General features: G+C 46.5%; 1 protein-coding gene and 1 long non-coding RNA gene across 11 annotated transcripts in view; one reads left to right on the top strand and one right to left on the bottom strand.

Moving 5' to 3' along the window:
• Positions 1–346: 346 nt before the first annotated feature.
• Positions 347–3,061, bottom strand: LOC138424701 (uncharacterized). Its single transcript, XR_011250937.1, has 2 exons — positions 2,895–3,061; positions 347–2,160 (listed from the first exon to the last, which is right to left on the bottom strand). It is a non-coding gene; the product is annotated as an uncharacterized lncRNA (long non-coding RNA).
• MTMR14 (myotubularin related protein 14) overlaps positions 597–18,559 on the top strand; it is a 44,047-nt gene continuing 26,084 nt past the window's right edge. For 3 of the 10 annotated variants that reach the window (XM_069562022.1, XM_069562024.1, XM_069562023.1), the window contains exons 1-6: positions 730–1,054; positions 2,948–3,096; positions 9,213–9,321; positions 16,419–16,494; positions 16,809–16,869; positions 18,340–18,462. In XM_069562022.1, the coding sequence (XP_069418123.1) occupies positions 899–1,054; positions 2,948–3,096; positions 9,213–9,321; positions 16,419–16,494; positions 16,809–16,869; positions 18,340–18,462 (674 nt within the window). In that variant the 5' untranslated portion in view covers positions 730–898. Of the gene's footprint in view, positions 1,055–2,947; positions 3,097–9,212; positions 9,322–16,418; positions 16,495–16,808; positions 16,870–18,339; positions 18,463–18,559 lie in introns of all 10 variants that reach the window. The other 7 variants (XM_069562027.1, XM_069562028.1, XM_069562026.1 and 4 more) reach the window with 5 other exon arrangements.

Below are 18,559 nucleotides of genomic sequence, written 5' to 3'. Positions count from 1 at the left end.
CTGGGAAAGATTGAAGGCGGGAGGAGAAGGGGACGACAGAGGATGAGATAGTTGGATGGCATCTGACTCAATAGACATGAGTTTGAGTAAAGCCCAGGAGCTGGTGATGGACACGGAGGCCTGGCGTGGTAGTCCCTGGGGTCGCAGAGTCGGACACGACTGAGTGAACTGAACTGGACAGTACTAATCTGTTATAAATACTGAAGTAGTCACAGATTAAATAATGAGATGTGCTTTAAAACAATCCTATTGGATGGGGAAAGATTGACTAAACAGATTGATAGTATTTAAATTATTGTTGACACGAGCTAATGTATACATGAGGGTTCATTATATATTCTCTCCATTTCTGTGAATGTTTGAAATGGTCTGTGAAAAAAAAAAAATGGGGCTTCTTAATCACAGAATTTCAAGCCAGTCATGATCCGCCCCCCCACCTTTTCCCTAAATAAATTGGGTTGACTATTGCAGCATCCTCCTCTCTCTGTAATGGTTCGTTCCACTCTTCCGCGGTCTTTCCGTGGTTCTTTCCTCCCAGTTCCCGCGCTGTCCACCTCCCCCCACGCAGTCCCAATGGTTTAGCCTGGCTTTCCGGAGGAAACCCCGTGGGGCGGAGCAGGAGGTTTCCGCGAGTGGCCGCAGTCCCCTCCTCGGAGACCACTTGGACCGCTCCGCGTCGGGAGTGGGCGGGTAATCTTGGGGCAAGACGCGAGTCTTGGGCTCCGATTGGTCAGTGCCGGAGTAAACATCCGTCTGGGTGGGGCGGGGCCGGAAGTGGACGGCGAAGGCAGCCGCTGTGGAGATTCCGGGCTTGTACTTGGAACCTGCAGGTGCCATGTGCCGGGCTGAGCCACGCTGAGGGGGCCGCGGGGCGCTGAAGGGGACGGGAGGCTGGGCCATGGCTGGCGCTCGGGCCGCCGCTGCTGCGTCGGCGGGGTCCTCGGCTTCTTCGGGCAGCCCACAGCCACAGGAGCCAGGACTCGGGGAGCTGCTGGAGGAGTTCTCCCGGACTCAGTACCGGGCCAAAGACTGCAGTGGGACTGGCGGCTCTAAGGTGAGTACGGAGCAGCAGTGAGCAGAAAGAGAAGGTCCCTGCCTTGGAAAGTAACTGAGGAAAGGCTGAGGTCAGGGGTGAGAGGACGGAAAGAGAGGGAAGTTACCAGGGTCTGGACTTTGAAAGGAGGAACTGGGGTCAGAGTGAACCAAGGAAGGAGGACATTTTGGTTTGAGACAGAAAGGTTGGAGGTCAGGGATCAGCCCTGAGAGACCGTGTTCAAAGATTAGAGAGGGGGAGCTGCAGGGTGGGGATAATTCTTTTGCATCAGGTATGGGGACAAAAGCCCTCAAGTCTAGACTTTTTAAAGGCTAGAGAATTTCTGCAAGTCAGAGATTAGAGTGAAGGGGATGGAGGGGTGGTGCAGAATGGAGCAAAGAGGTAAGCCGAGTTGTGTTGCCTCCTGAAACAGTCTCAGCATGACTTAGAATTAGATCCATCCCTTTCCTTCTCGCGTAGAGTAGGAAGACAGCCCACACTCTCTATTCCTTTATCAAAAGCAAGTCTTAGTTCTTCTGTTTTTCTACCCTTGGGATTTCCTTCAGTCTCTTTATTGCTAGACCTGGAAAGTTTCCAGTCTGGTCACGCCATTTCCATCTTAGGCGCTGCCTGGCAGTCTGATGGGAATCTTGCTGACCCTACCATCTTTCATTCCTCACGTGGTTTTGGCAGGTTTAGCATCAGGTTTTCCAATGGAATTCTCTTCCATGCAGGGCCATGAAACTGGTTTGGCTCCAGACCATCAGCATCACCTGGGGTGTTTATTAAAAATAAAGCTTCCTTGGTCCCACCCAGTCCTACTGAGTTAGAATTTCTGAGGTTGGGAACCTGGAATTTGTAATTTTTAATAGGCTTCTTAATGATGTTCATGTCCCTTGCAATTTGAGGATTCCTCATTCCTGTGAGTTTTTCCCACCCCATTGATCTTTTGGGTGGTTACAGGTTCAGTGGTTTTCCTGGGCCTCTTTTCATTTTACACACCCATGAAGATCAGTGTTGTAAAAAGTTATGTCTGACTTTAACTCCAGCTGGCCTTAAACTTTCTGATCTTTTGCAGGCTTGTTGAGATGTTACAGGTTTTCTGCCCTTCTTCTAAGGGGCCTTTCCTGAAATGAGCAAAATAAGAGCAGTTTTAAGGGAGCTGTTCCTTCTATTTCATAAGCAAATTGTAAGGAGACACCTTTGTCTGCAGCTTCTACTCATTACACTAATTAGAGCTTCTAGGTGCTGTTCCATGACTGGAGAATTAAGAAGCATCTGGAGCCAAAGGAAGATAATATTTTGATGCTGGTTAAAATAACCTAGAGCAAAGGTTCTTAATACTTAGGGGCTGTGGACCCCTTTGAGAATCTTGTGAAAGGTGTAATCTTCTTTGGATGCCTAAGAAACACAGTTTCATCACAACATTGAGGGCTTCAGAGTCCCCCCCTGCCCCCACCAAAGTTTATTACATGGGTTCATGAACTACACATTTAGGGCCTATGACCTAGCAACAGGTCTCTTCCTTGTATTGAATTATAATTATAGAGGGAACGGTTATTCCCAGAGATTTCTCCAGGGCTGCTGCTGTTGTTGCTGCTAAGTCGCTTCAGTCATGTCCGACTCTGTGCGACCCCATAGACGGCAGCCTACCACGCTCTCCCGTCCCTGGGATTCTCCAGGCAAGAGTACTGGAGTGGGTTGCCATGTCCTTCTCCAGTGCATGAAAATGAAAAGTGAAAGTGAAGTCACTCAGTCATGTCCGACTCTCAGTGACCCCATGGACTGCAGCCCACTAGGCTCCTCCATCCGTGGGATTTTCCAGGCAAGAGTGCTGGAGTGGGGTGCAGGCAGGACCCACCTAATTCTCAATCCCAGAATCTTCTTTATGTTCATATCTCCTCTTCTGTGCAGGTTGAACGCATTGAGAAGAAGTGTCTGGAGCTGTTTGGCCGAGACTACTGTTACAGCGTGATCCAGAATGTGAATGGGGATATCTGCGGCCACTACCCACAGCACATCGTGTTCCTGGAGTATGAGAGTTCGGAGAAGGAGAAAGACACGTGAGCATCATGTCACCAAGGCATGCCCTTCTGGGAAGGCCTTGACATCTCATCCCCAGGGTCAGGAAAGTCTGTCGTTGGGCAAGACAGACTTGCTTTTCCCAGATGTTAAGCCTTTTTGGCATCCTGATAGCACAGCATAGAAGAAGCAGCTGAATGTCACAGTCCTGGTCTCCTGTCTTACTCCCATCCTATCGGTCATTATCCTAAGACAGCTGACGTCATGCCCCACCTCCCTAAACCTCAGTGTTTCCTTTTTTTAAGAGTGAGTAGGAGGTGTGCTTTGTGGACATGCTTAAGGGCACATACATGCATAGAGCTTAAAAGCCTGAGGTCAGTGTACTTGCTGGCTGCATCGCTAACTTGGGCAAGTTGTTGAACTGCTTTGGCTCTTAGTTTCCTCATCAGTTCCTATCTCTATTTAGAAAAGTGACTAGTTCAATCCCTGGTGATAAATGGGACTATTCCAAGCTCGATGTGTGTGTTCTAAGAGTTAGAAATAAGTGCTGCTATTTATTGAGGACCTACCAAAGCCTGGGTGCTTTCCTGTGAGGTAACAGTTCACCGGGTACTACTGACACAGAGCACCCAGCACAGGATGCAGCCCGTAGGCAGTAAGTAAATGGTAGCAGTTGTTGGACACTGATAAGTAATCACGCTTATTACTTATAAAGCTTATAAAAAATAATAAGTACTTATAAGAGGCTTATAAGGCTCTAGGAAGTGCTTTATGTTGATCTCAAAGTTTGTTCTGCTAGACTTCCTGCTTGCTGTTGATTTTAAGGGAATTCCAGGAGGTGTTGCCAACAATATCTGAAACCCTGGCCCCAGGGAAGCACTGTTATGAGAAGGGCTACAGTAGAGTCATCCTACGGGGTGTAGCAGGCCATCATTGCTCACAGCACTGCTCAGAGCTCACTGGCTAGAGATTCTGAGTCCTGGGCTCCAGAGCCACTGAATCAAAATCGCAGCATAACAAGATTGCCCATACATACATAGAGGTTGGAGAAGTGCTGCTGTAGACAAGTTGGGGAGAAAGGTAGATCCTGCCTGGTGTGTGAGTGTTTGGGGAGACCCTGTGGTGGAGATGCCTTTCAGCTGGAATTGCACAGACAAGTAGAAATGTCCCTTAAATGTCCCTAGTTAGGGACTAGCTGGTATAAGGTCTTGATCATTGGTCCAAGGAGTGCGGACTTATGGGTGTTAGTGGTTATTGGGCTAGTACCCTCTGAGCACTCATTGAAATCACAGATTCTAGGGGCCCTAAATCAGAATTTCTACATCGCAGAGAGCTTCCTAGACGACTCCTTTGCTATAACCTGGAACCACAGGGAGCCAGAGAGGGCTTAGACAAATTTGCTCATGTGTAAGATGGGAGACATATAAGTGTGCCCTCTAACCAGGTCGAGGTGGAGTTCCCTAAGAAAAAGGAACTTACTGGGGGAATTAATTGTATGTAGATCATAGCACGTGTATGCCTGTCTCTTCTTTCTATCACTGCCAGGAAGCTCCCACTTTGCCTAGCAGAGTCTCTCCTTCCGGACCAGGACCACCACAGTATATCGCTAACCCTAGTGGAGTTATAATCTGTTTTTACTTTTCACTTCTTGCAAGGCCTCAAAGTGATACTAAGTGGGCCATGTCTTAAAGAGAAGGGAATATGTGCATGTGTGGGTGAGAAGAAATAGAACTTTTTGCTTCTTTACATGCCTGGATTTGGTGTTACTATGACACTAGTTAGACTGAGTTGCACAGGGTAGAACTGGATTCAGGAAGTGGTTTGGTTCTATTAATCCACCTCCCCAGTTTAGCCCATCATCTGGGAAGAGAAGCCTGGATGGGGGTCTCTGAATGGCCAAGACATGTGTTTGTCAGCAAGACAAACTGCTGCCATGGGACACATCTCAGGGATCTAGTTGGAGACCCTGCCAGAGATATGAAATCCTTACCTTTAGGTCTGGTTGGTAACACAGACCAATAAATGAGCAATGATTGTAACAAAGGCCAGAATTAGGGCAGGTATAGGTGAGGCATTGGGAGATAGAGTTAAATTCCTGCACTTGATAATTCCTGCTGGTGTATGAGCATAGGGTAGGGGGCTTCCCTCATACCACTGATTTTCAGACACCAGCTGTGTGTTCTACAATTCAACTCGACTCTGACACCATCTACCCAGAGATAGCTTCAGATCTTACAGGCTAAGAGCTCAGTCCCACAAGACAAACATAAATACATAGCCCACTTTCATTCCTTCAGATAAAAGTATCATGTGTCAGACACAGCCCAGTGCTTAGCATGGTAAGAGAAAGATCCTAAGACCAAGAAATAATAAAAATAAAAACAGGAACCACTGAGAACAGAAACTGAATTGGTTCTTTGAGTAGGGGACCCAGGACAATAAAGCACCAGCTAGCCTAATGAAAAAAGTGTGCCTTCCTCCACATAAGACTGCCCAGAGGCCCGAGGATGGAAATGCTGGTGTGTTCTCTCCTTTGGTTCTGTGGAGCATTTGTTGAATGGAAGTATTCAGCCTGGGAGACTCAAATGCAATTTCAAGGGATTTAGAGCTGCTGATGTGAGCTCAGAGTCAGTTAAAGCAGACTGTGCTGGGACTTCCGGGCTCCCAGTACGGGGGGCCTGGGTTTAATCCCTGGTCAGGGAACTAGGTTTTGCATGCCATAACTAAAGATCCCACATACCTCAATTAAGACCTGATGAAGTCAGATAAATAAAAATAATTTTTTTTTTTTAAACTCAGCAGATAGTGCTGATCTCATCTGTGCAAATGACCTGGGGCCACCAAAAGGTGGGAGGAAGACTAATGTAAGCAGTATTACATGTATTTTGTTTTATATTCTCTTGGCATCTGAGTTTAATTAGGCAGTTATTTTGTACTCAGTTACCTTTTTATTTCACAGAGTGAGGGGAAGGTGGAAGAACTTCCAGTGAGCCATGTTTTTTCTGGGGCCTGACTAATTGTCCTGTGCAGCTTCCCTGGGAACTCAGCTGGAAAAGAGTCTGCCTGCAATGCAGGAGACCCCGGTTTGATTCCTAGGTTGGAAAGATCCTCTGGAAAAGGGATAGGCTACCCACTCTAGTATTCTTGGGCTTCCCTCATGGCTTAGATGGTAAAGAATCCACCTGCAATGCGGGTGACCTGGGTTCCATCCCTGGATTGGGAAGATCCCCTGGAGGAAGGCATGGCAACCCACTCCAGTATTCTTACCTGGAGAATCCCATGGACAGGGGAGCCTGGCAGGCTACAGTACATGTGATCGCAGAGTCGGAGATAACTGAGCAGCAAGCACAGCACTCTGTACGTACCGTGAAGAGGCACTCCAGCCTTCTTCCTTCCTTCAGAAAAGAAAAAAATCTTGGTCGTAAAAATAACATGGGGACTTCCCTTGTGGTCCAGTGGTTGAAACTCTTGAGCTTCCACTGCAGGGGCCACTCACTCCCTGGTCAGGGAGCTAAGATCCTGTATGCTGCACAGTGCAGCTAAAAAAACAGAAAGAAAAGAGAAAAGGAGTCTTATGTAGTCACTTCTCTATTTGAATTGTAGTAAAGATGTAATAAATTTGTGATTTAAAACAAAATGCTTAATAAAAGTGGGGAAAAAGTCTTAAATCATGCCTTACAGAAACATACACCATGGCAAGTTTAAGTCCTGTTCCTTTAACTTCTTGTTTTCTTTCTACAGTCACCAAACTGTTGGTCCAAGTTATTTTTTTATTATCAGTTTTTTTTATGCTTCCTGTACCTGCTTTCTCTAACCTGTATCCCCAGATAAGAGGATTTTTTCAGTGATTATTTCTTTAAATAATTTTTCTCTCCCTCTCTCTCTTCTCTTTCTAAGACCCATATAATGCAAATGTTAGTACATTTGATGTTGTCTTAGCGGTCTCTTAAGCTCCTCTCATTAAAAAATTTTTCTTGCTGTACTCATTGGGTGATTTTTATTTTTTATTTTACTGTCTTTCAGATTGCTCATCTGTTCTTCTGTATCATCTGATTTGATATTGATTCCCTCTACTGTATTTTTATTTCAGTTATCCTATTATTCAAATCTGACTGATTCTTATTTTTCTGTCTTTTTTTTTTTCCCTCTCTTTTGGATTGGAGAATAATTGCTTTACAGTGTTCTGGTGGTCTTTGCTTTATATCAGTGCAAATCAGTCATAATTATATACGATGGCGCTAGTGGTAAAAATGGCACCCCACTCCAGTTCTCTTGCCTGGAAACTCCCATGGACGGAGGAGCCTGGTGGGCTGCAGTCCAAAGGGTCGCTAAGAGTTGGACACGACTGAGCGACTTCGCTTTCATTTTTCACTTTCATGCATTGGGGAAGGAAATGGCAAACCATTCCAGTGTTCTTGCCTGGAGAATCCCAGGGACAGGGGAGCCTGGTGGGCTGCCGTCTCTGGGGTCGCACAGAGTCGGACACGACTGAAGTGACTTAGCAGCAGCAGTGGTAAAAAGCCTGCCTGCCAATGCAGGAGACATAAGAGATGCTGATTTAGTCCCTTGATGGGAAAGATGCCCTGGAGGAGGAAATGGCAATCTGCTCCAATATTCTTGCCTAGAGAATGCCATTGACGGGAGCCTGGTGGGCTACAGTCCATGCGGTCACAAAGAGTCAGGCATGACTGAAGTAACCTCACACACGTGCATGCACGAACATATATATATATATATATATACATATATCCCCTCTCTCTTGAGCCTTTCTTCACTTCTGCATTCCACCCCTCTAGATCGTCATAGAGTCCCAGGCTGTGCTCGCTGTGTCACATAGCAGCTTCCCGCTTGTTATCTATTTTACATATGATAGTATATATATGTCAGTGCTGCTTCCTCAGTTTGTCCTACACTCTCCTTCCTGCTGTTTCCACCAGATCATTCTCTATGTCTGTGTCTCCATTTCTTCTCTGTAAATAGGTTCATCAGAACAATTTTTCTAGACTCCATGTATCAGGTTTTTATTTGAAGACCTTGTTTTAACTTCAGTTTCAAATCCTCACTTGATAGTAGTTATTGTATTAGTAACTGGCTTGAGACTATATCTATGAAGGCTACTAAGAAAGCAGCAGTGTTTTCAGAAGACTATTTTTATTAATGCCAACAGAATTTAGATATGCTTAAAAAGGTACCAGTGGTATTTAGGAGTCACTGAACTTACTCATTCTGAAACAGTTATTTGTGTGCACATGTCATACAATGACACTAGCAGGACTGGGATGTAGGAGGGATGACGCCCTCTCGGACTCGGCCTGGAAACTCAACCCTTGTAAGAAAGGAGCTTAACTATCTTCCTTCCTTTTCTTCCATTACTCTGCATAGCCGGGAGAGCTTCCCACTGTTGAACTTCCTGCCTCCTGTTTCTCTTGGAACCAGAAGTTCTTACTGGCTGATATGGAGCCTTTTGTTAAGAATCGTGGGTGAATCTGTGACAGTAGACCCTTATTTTAAGGGTCTGCTATAGGTGTGACTTGCTTAAACTCATTTCCAAATGTGTTTTTGTGTGTGTGTTCTAGAAGCTCCCTAGCAAAGCTGGGTGTGTTAACTTCCATGCTTCTCAAGGCCACAAATAGCTTCTCTTTCACCGCCTTTGCTCCAGCATTCCCTGCCCTGTTGACATTTTAGACTGTTAGTGTTGGTTGAAATGTTGATGATGTATCAGAGGCTCATAACCATGTAGAATGTGAACTTCATCATATCCTGCCCTCTGAAAGATCACAAAGATGGCCCCATTATTGCCATAGAGGGTCCCCAACATATTTGTCCTACTTTTGGAGTGAAAGACTAAGCACCCTAGATATAATCAACATTCAGTTTGCTTCCTGTGTTTCTTCATTGTCAGTACCATGTCTTCAGAGTAGCTCACTTTTTTGTTTTGATCTTAAAGGGTTTGAAATCAGGATGATTTCAGTTTTAGTACCTATAATCTGGCTTTTTTTTTTTTTTTCTTGAAAGCTTAAAATGTCTGTGATCTAGAATTTAGGAATCTGAGCATTTATTCAATTTGAAATGAATATTTACACACACACACCCCTAGCATGGGTTACACAGTACTCATGCACAAGCAGCCTGACGTACCTCTCTTGCCTTGTGTTAGGTTTCAGAGCACTGTGCAGGTGACCAAATTGCAAGACCTCGTCAACCGCAGCAAGACAGCCAGGTGCAGAGGACGGTTTGTCTGCCCAGTGATCCTGTTCAAGGGCAAGGTAAGACCTCCCCATAGCCTCTCTCTCCCTCCCTTGGAGGTACCTGGCTTAATGCAGAGTATACAGTTGTCTCAGCAGTGGCCACAGGACTGGAAAAGGTCAGTTTTTATTCCAATCCCAAAGAAAGACAATGCCAAAGAGTGCTCAAACTACCACACAATTGCACTCATCTCACATGCTGGTAAAGTAATGCTCAAAATTCTCCAAGGCAGGCTTTAACAGTACATGAACTGAACTTCCAGATGTTCAAGCTGGTTTTAGAAAAAGCAGAGGAACCACAGATCAAATTGCCAACATCCATTGGATCATCAAAAAAGCAAGTGAGTTCCAGAAAAACATCTGAATCTGCTTTATTGACTATGCCAAAGCCTTTGACTGTGTGGACCACAACAAACTATGGAAAAATTCTTAGAGATGGGAATACCAGACCACCTGATCTGCCTCTTGAGAAACCTATATGCAGGTCAGGAAGCAACAAGTAGAACTGGACATGGAACAACAGACTGGTTCCAAATAGGAAAAGCAGTGCATCAAGGCTGTATATTGTCACCCTGCTTATTTAACTTCTATGCAGAGTATATCATGAGAAACACTGGGCTAGAAGAAGCACAAGCTGGAATTAAGATTGCCAGGAGAAATATCAATAACCTCAGATGCAGATGGCACCACCCTTATGTCAGAAAGTGAAGAAGAACTAAAGAGCCTCTTGATGAAAGTGAAAGAGGAGACTGAAAAAGCTGGCTTAAAACTCAACATTCAGGAAACTAATATCATGGTCCTATCACTTCATGGCAAATAAATGGGGAAGCAGTGTCAGACTTTATTTTTGGGGGCTTCCAAATCACTGCAGATGGTAACTGCAGCCATGAAATTAAAAGACACTTACTCCTTGGAAGGAAAGTTATGACCAACCTAGACAGCATATTAAAAAGCAGAGACATTACTTTGCCAACAAAAGTCTGTCTAGTCAAGGCTATGGTTTTTCCAGTGGTCATGTATAGATGTGAAAGTTGGACTGTAATGAAAGCTGAGTGCAAAAGAATTGATGCTTTTGAACTGTGGTGTTGGAGAAGACTCTTGAGAGTTCCTTGGACTGCAAGTAGATCCAACCAGTCCATCCTGAAGGAAATCAGTCTTGAATATTCATTGGAAGGACTGATGTTGAAGCTGAAACTCCCAGTACTTTGGCCACCTGATGTGAAGAGCTGACTTATTGGAAAAGACCCTGATGCTGGGAGAGATTGAAGGCGGGAGGAGAAGGAGACGATGGAGAATGAGATGATCAGATGGCATCCGACTCAATGGACATGAGTTTGAGTAAACTCCAGAAGTTAGTGATGGACAGGGAGGCCTGGTGTGCTGCAGTTCATGGGGTCACAAAGAGTCGGACAATGACTGAGCGACTGAACTGAACTAAACTGACAGTTGTCTTGTTGCCAGGCAAGTTTGCGTGGTTAACGGGTGCCTGCTGTGGTGGAAAGCAGGCCAGAGAATCAAACCAATTCCAATACCACTTTTTTCAAGGGTGACTCTAGGTAGGAAAGGGATGGTCACAGCAGAGGACTCCACCCTATGTCCTGGAGCCCTGCTGGCTAGGTTCTGATCGCAGCTCTGCTGCTTCCTGGCTGTGCAAGACCTCCATTTCCTCCTCTGTCAAATGGGAAAAATAATCATGCTTACATCACAAGTTTATGAATAGATTAGATCAAATAAGTTGTTTGTCCATTCTTTCAGTAGAGTAATTTACCAAGTATTTATTGGATATGTATCATATTCAGGCCTTAAGGTACCTCAGCATATATGATAAACAAAAATTCACACCCTTATCAAGCTTATATTCTATTGAATGTTGTTAATTCCGTACCCAAATAGGGTCTCATTTCACCTATTTTTATAATCCCATTTTGCAGATGAAATGAAGGCTCAAAGTGGTTAAATAACTTACCCAAGTTTATACAACTTGAGAGCTGAGATTTCTGCAAAACGCCCTCAAGTTACTACACTGTAGCTTGGCGTCACATAGTGTGGTATCAGAGGAACCCACTAAAGATGGGCAGAGGTGTGGACTGACAGGCATGGCCTCATTAAGTGAGCGGGACTAGGCTACAAGCTTTGGAAGAAGAGTGGGAGGGTATTCCAGGCAGGTGCCTGCCTGGGGGCGTACAGTGAGGCAGGCATGAGAAAGGCTGGGAGACGACCTGATGGGAGTGAGGTAGGTGGCGGAGCTGAGGATGGAAGGGGCTGAATGCAGGAGGCTGGATGCTGGCTGAGGTGTTTGCATTTGCCAGACAAGCCTCTGTGATTTCTGGGCAGGGAAATATAGGATACAAATATCATTTTGAGAAAGGCTAATCTAGTAGAAGCAGACCAATAGCCTGGAGGAGGGGAGGAGAACAGAAATGTCTGCCCTCTATTCTGTTCATCTGGTAGGTGCCTGCGTGTGCTGTGGTCCTGGCACCTCTGGGACTTTAGTCCATTCTCCCGGCATGCAGGCAAGGGCTGGGGCACAGCAGTGCGAAAGAGAAATGCTAGCCTGATTCCTCTCCTTTTGTGCCTTCATGTGACAGGAGGAGATAGGAAAGGAGAAGCAGCCACAGACTTCCATAGGGTAGGTCTGTTTCTTCTCCTGTGCTTTTCTTTTGTAAATGGAAGCAGGGCAGATGTGACAGGTGAGTCAGGAAGCCGCAGACCTCATAGGGTTGGTCTGTTTTAGGGGAAAGTGTGTCTGGGAGTGAAGTTCCAGAAATTGATCATCTTAAAGCTTATTTATTCCCACTTCCCCTTTGGAAAATTTCATGTTGCTCTAAGCTGTGACAACTCCAGTTTAGATAACTGCTATGTGGATCGTAGTATTTGTCACTAGAAATTATGTAGGAAATACTCAAACCAGTACTTCCCACAGTGTGTTCCATAGAACAGTAGTTTAAGGATATGCTTGTGCGAAGCATTCCCTCTCAAATAAGATTGAGAGACATCACACCCTAGATTCACCCTGACCCCTGAGCTCCAGATTCAGGAGGTACATTGGCAAGTGTACGTCAGTATAGGAAAGGCTCTAAAAAGTCCTGAAGCAGAGGAATCTGTGTGGTGTTGTCCTTTCTCACTCTGCAGGCCTTGAGATGGGAGTTTCCAGAATGCACTTGGGAAATTGCAGTGAGACTGAGAGAAAGAGCCCCAAGGCAACACATTTCAGAGGGAGGGTGAAGAGTTGGAGGGATGATTTTTTTATTTTTGCCATACCCCAAGGCTTGTGGGAGGATCAACCCCAGGCCTTGATGGACAGTGAAAGCATGAGTGCCCTAACTGCTGGACTGCCAGCAAATTCCTTTTGCGGGGGCAGGGGTGGTATTATTTTGAGGAGGCTTTGACACTAAGGGCTTTACCATTCATCCTGCTTTCTTCTCCCTTTGCACCTTCTTGTCTGTTGATGTGATCCCATTGTGTTCCCTGTAGCTTCCCCTGACTCAGTCGTGTTCACTGGCTTAATACCTACTTACATACATTTTATTCCTATTGTGTTTGGAAGTCTGCTATCTCCTCTCTGCCGTAATCCTTATGAGGACAGAAGCCGTGTCTTATTACTGCTATCCTCCCAGTGTCTAGCAGCTGCCTACCCAGCTGGTATGGGCAGGCTCTCTAGGAAGACACTACTCTTGGGTTACACAGTAGTGGGCTCTATGCTCGGTTCTAGGAGGACAGGTGACTGAGACAGTCCTGTCACCCTGGAGCTCAGTGAGTGGGGAAGGCAGAGCTATGAACTTGAGGATCAAGAGATGGAGAAGAACAGGAGAGGGTCTTCTGTTGTGAGGTGGGCATCTTGTTCTCAGGTGGGTCTCCCAGCAGGCCCTAATGAGTTTGGTGACAGCAGCACTTGCTGTCAACATACTCAGCCAAGCTGGGCCAGGGAATGTGTGCTCAGAAGTGCCGACTTCCTGCTTCCTTCCAAACTCAGTCCATTGTGGCTAGTGCAGCTTAGGAACTAAACGTCTGGTTTTGTTTCATTTCAATTAATTTCCATGTTCTAATTGAAGCAGTGTAGAATTTTTTTTGATTAAACACAATTTTCTTTTGGGGTAGGACTACATTACCCTTTAAACACTGAAAATAAAGCATCCTACTTGCGATACGCTGTAATTATAAAATACATATTGGATTTTGAGGACTTAATCCCCAAAATGTAAAATATTAATAATTTTAAAAGTGATTATATGTTGACATAGTAATATCTTGGGACATACAGGCTTAAATAAAATATATTATTAGTTTTTTAATAAAACTCAGTTCAAGCATTTAAGAGTAAGCTGTTCTCATGTGCCATTTTCTCCCCCATCATTTGTATCTGGTTTCTAGGCAATTAAAATTGGAACAGCTCCTCTTTCTCTCTGTTTCCTCCCTTAAGAAATGGGGAGCAGAGATCAGCTGCTTTTATTCTGCTTGCCAGAGTTGGTACTACATTTACAAATCCTACAGAGCCATCTTCCTCATGGAACATTAGAGGCCACTCCTAATTGGGTAAAAGGATAGCTTTCAGAGTGTATCCTGCTTTTTCAGTCAAGAGCTAAGCTTGAAGTACGGAAACGGTGTGCTGTGCACTGGAGCTGTGAAGCCCAGGAGCAAGGTCAGGCGTGGACCCACCCATGGGCTACGGCTTCCCCCAGACTCCAGCTTTTGGGACCTTCCTGTGGAGGTTGGTGGTTCACTTGGGAAGCCAGCTAGCTCGCCCATCCTTCTCCACCTGATGAGTCCCCTGGGCTGGGTGTGGCTGCCTCTGAGACCAAAAAGACAGGGACAGGTTGAGGGGATTTGGGGAAACTGGGGAGCAGAAAGAAAAATCTGAGCCTTGAAAAGAGCTCAGAGCTCAACAGCTCAAGAGGGGATGTGTGTCTGCCTGAAAAAGATTTAAAAGAAATAATGGAAAGAAGAGTGAGATTTGGTGCCGTAGCTTGGATGATGGGGGAGGGAGACATGGTAACGTGCTGGTCAAACTCGAACAACTACCCCCCCCACCACGACTTGTTTGCTCATGAATCAGACCTCCCCCAATACCATTGTAATCTTGAGGGTCCTCAACCTGAAAATGGACACTCCATTGCTGCAACTCCTAATTACTGGGCTGGTCTCTTCTGAGTAGAGGATGTTATTTGAGGCTGGAAAGGGATCTGTGGATGGACTTGGAGATATAAGTAAACTCTGGCATGTACATTTTTATCCGGAGACAGTTTGTCATTATGATCAGATTTGCAAAATCCTTTTGGACCCAGAGAAAGTGAAACATTCCCCCGTAGAGTGCATCGTCCTCAGGCTAGCAGGACTTTCTGCCCAAGCCCTTCTTTACAGGCTTCCAGGACAGCCCTACCTCAAGTGCGTTCTGCCCCCAGCACTGGAAAAGCACCCCCCGGATTTTAGCAGATTGCTTTTCTGTCATTTGCCCCCTGTCCTAAGCTGCCAGTGATGACCTGCCAGTTCCTACCATGCCCCTTTCCTGTAGCAGCAAAACTGTTTCTTTCCCATTGTCTTACAGGTGGAGAAGGAGACGCCCTCTGGCAATATTCTGCAGTCTTCCAGGGACCCTCCTTATACTGCCAGGCTGCATGACCCATTCGGAAATGTCCCCCCTAGCCCCCAGTTTAATCTCCCAGCCTGTAGCTAAACCCTGGGGTCACCAGATCCCAGATACCTCTTCCCATTCCCCCACCCCTCTTGGAACTCATCAAACACGATTTATAAAGATTCAGCCTTAGAATCGGATAGTGAGAGGCTTCCCTGGCGGTCTAGTGGTTAAAAATGTGCCGTGCAATGCAGTGGATGTGGGTTCAGTCCCTGGTCGGGAAGTTAAAATCCCACACGCTGCAAAGCAACTGAGACCTAACACAGCCAAATAAACTTAAAAAAAAAAATTAGATAATGAAGTTCACACCTGTTGCCTGGTTTCTAGAATTCTAGCTCTTGTAATGCTGCTTCAGTGATGAGCAAAGAGTAAAAGCATAGTTAAGCACAGTTAGAGTTACTACATTCCTTTAGTACGTAGGAGAGAGAAGGTAAAATTTCTTAAAAAAAAGCCCCCAAACATTTCTCCCTTAATTGACTCTCCTGCTCCAAAGGTTTCCCTTCCCTGTGCTAAGCAGTTGCAGTGACAGCACAGAAGCTCTGGAGGGATGTGGGCTCGGTCAGATCCCTGCTTATTCCTCACTGTGGTACCTCAGGCCCTACTTCATCTCCCTGCGCCTGTTGCTCTTTTCATCTGTGAAGCAGCAGCAGTGCCTGCCCCCAGCCACACTTGCCTTAAGGGCTTGTGAAAACCCAGTGGAAAGGTGGTGTTTGTGTTTCACTGACATGCTGACATACACACATGGTAATCTCCAGGTCTTACCCCAAGTAAGACCACTTACATGTGACAGCCACTGAGTCTACCCATTACCATTAGTGACACTCTGGTGCCTCTCGTTTGGGGGAGAGAACCGCTTGACAGAGGCTGTAGGTTAAAATCTAGGCTTGCTTCAGAGAGACTGCTGTCACAGTGGCCCTGATGCTGAGACTTTGGGCAGTGCTCTTGTACCCATTTCGCTGGTCTGGAATGATCAGAAGAGTTCCAGGGCTTCCCCCTACTGTGTGCACTTCAGAAAACCACCTGACTGTTGGTCAGAGGGTACAGACTTCCAGTTGCAAGATGAATAAGATTTGTGGATCTGATGTACAGCGTGGTGGTTATAGTTAATAATACTGTTATGTACCTGAAAGTTGTAGAGAGAGATGGTCTTAAGTGTTTCTGCCACACAAAAAAAGAAATGGTAATTATGTGACCTGATGCAGGTGTTAGCTAACTCTGTGGTGGTGATGGTTTTGCAGTATGTTAGTGATCTTGCCTGAAGAATCCCAGGGATGGCGGAGCCTGGTGGGCTGCCGTCTATGGGGTTGCACAGAGTCGGACACGACTGAAGTGACGCGGCAGCAGCAGCAGCACTGATACAAATCGGCATGTTGTGCACCTTAAACTTACACAATGTCATGGGTCAATTATATCTCAAGAAAGCAGGGAAAAGTAGAACCAAAAAACTCCAGAAAACCATCTGACCCTGAAAATGTGGTTTCTCTCCCAGCACATTTGCAGGTCAGCCACACTGGCTGGATGGGGGGAGCTGTATGGACGCACTGGCTACAACTATATTTTCTCAGGTGAGCGTTGAGCTGCAGCCTCTGTGACTAAGAACAGGAGCCCAGTCATGAAGAATAGCTACCCAGGGCCACAACGGTCGTGGTGATTATGGGGTGGGCAGCAACCTGGGGCAGGGGCAAGGGCATCTAGAGCCCTTCCTCTCATCACCTGAGAAGATGCTTATGGTGAGAAGAATGCCAGACGCTTGGAACATCAGGTCCAGGGAGAGGGAGGAGCATGGTCCTTGGGGTGGAACCAGGGGTAGACTTGTTAAGCAGCCCTTGCATGGAGCCCCTGCCATGGCCCAAGTGCTGACCACAGGTTCCTCCCACAGGGGGTGCAGACGATGCCTGGGCAGATGCAGAGGATCTCACGGAGGAGGACTGTGCTCTTCGGTCAGTGCCAGGCAGTTACGGGTCTGGGCTTGGGTGAGGGGCAGGTATCTGACCAGTGATAGCCATTTTCTACTGATGGCCGTGACATCATCAGTGGTCCAGGTGAGTGGATTGGCTTCCTTCGTCCACATCCCTGAAACAGAGTTGTTGAAGTCCACCCCGTAGCCTCACCCGCAGCTGACTTTATGAACTGCCTGAGCAGTTTGTCTTTATCCTGGCTGCTCACAAGGACCCCAGGAAGAGTGCCCCAGTCCTGGGGTTCCTGGCACTGCAGGCCCAAGACATGGTGCAGACATCTGTGTGTCTTCAAGCCCTGTGGTTTCCAGGATGTTGATGTCCAGCCTACCAGGTGATGCTGGACACACCTGGCCTGAGGACTGTGGTCAACACATCGGAGATGCGGGCACCAGAAGTTCCACAGCTGTGTGATTGGTGCCATAAGGGAGTACAGCACAGGAGTGCTTTAGGTCCCCTGAGAGGGAGGGAGGGGGCTGGCTCCCACTCTCCCTACCTCCTTTCTAAATACTTTTTAGAAAATGACAGTAATGGTATTTTGGAAAAGCTCCTTTGCATGGTCTGTGCCACATGGAAAGTCTTTAACTGGCATCAGGCATCTCTGGAATGCACATCAGCACCCTAGTCAGATCAGCTGCCCAAAATCACGGCTTGGAGCTTGAAAAAGCATCTCGCTGTGCCCAGCTTCTGCCTGCTGGTTCCACGAGCAGTGGCTCTGGCTTGCACACAGGAATGTTTGGCTCTTCCCCCGAGATCAGACGACCTCTGCTCCAGCCAGGCCATCCTCCACATTGCGCACTGTTCTCGGCGAGGCATCTGCTGGGTTCAGCAAAGCAGTGGGCATTAAAAAAATAAATTAACGGTGACTGTTTATTTGTTCTACTTTTGCCTTTATCTCTATGACTGATCAGAAGGCAGCCTGGGGATTAGGAAAATTTCATCTTTCTCCTTGCTTCAGAGGCCGCCTAAGCAGAGGGAATTCGCTTGCTAGTATTTCACAATCAGTTGATAAAATAGCTCTAAAAAGTCCATCTCCCAATGAGAATTCCAATCTGTTACATTTTGAGCAAGTCATATGGCTAAAAATGGTCATAAATGGGGGAGAGGGAGGAGGGTAGAGAGAGAGAAACTCTAATGGAAGCTCAGAGACTCGATCAGCCACCAGCCTGCTGCTTTTTAGAACTTGGAGATTATCTTGAGTCTTCTGGCTTAATGTCAAGCAGTGCCTGAAAGCCCTTTCCTGCCCCAGCTGCATATTGCTTCTCTTTGAAATGTGTCCCAGAGAGCAGGATAATCTCTTGGAAAGTCACCTTCCCTCACCTTCACTGGGACCGCTGTCCCGTCTGGCCTTCGCAGCCTCCCTCTCCTGGAGAAGGGAAACAAGTGCTCCTGTAGCACCTAGACTTCCGGAAATGGATACTCAGTGCAGCTTCTCTCTCTGGCTGTCTGTTTCAGAAGTTCCGACACACATCTCTTTGATAAGGTCAGAGGCTATGACATCAAGCTGCTCCGGTACCTGTCAGTCAAGTACATCTGTGACCTGATGGTGGAGAACAAGAAGGTGAAGTTTGGCATGAAGTGAGTGCAGGGCACCCCCTCCAAGTGGGTGGAGGCCATGTGTTCAGAGGCTCGTGGGCTCAGGGATGGTGCAAAGCAGTCACCAGGGCGCACTGGG

This window comes from Ovis canadensis, chromosome 19 (genome assembly GCF_042477335.2).
Source record: "Ovis canadensis isolate MfBH-ARS-UI-01 breed Bighorn chromosome 19, ARS-UI_OviCan_v2, whole genome shotgun sequence".
Taxonomy (NCBI): Eukaryota; Metazoa; Chordata; class Mammalia; order Artiodactyla; family Bovidae; genus Ovis; species Ovis canadensis.
This window is presented reverse-complemented; position numbering and strand designations above follow the sequence as displayed.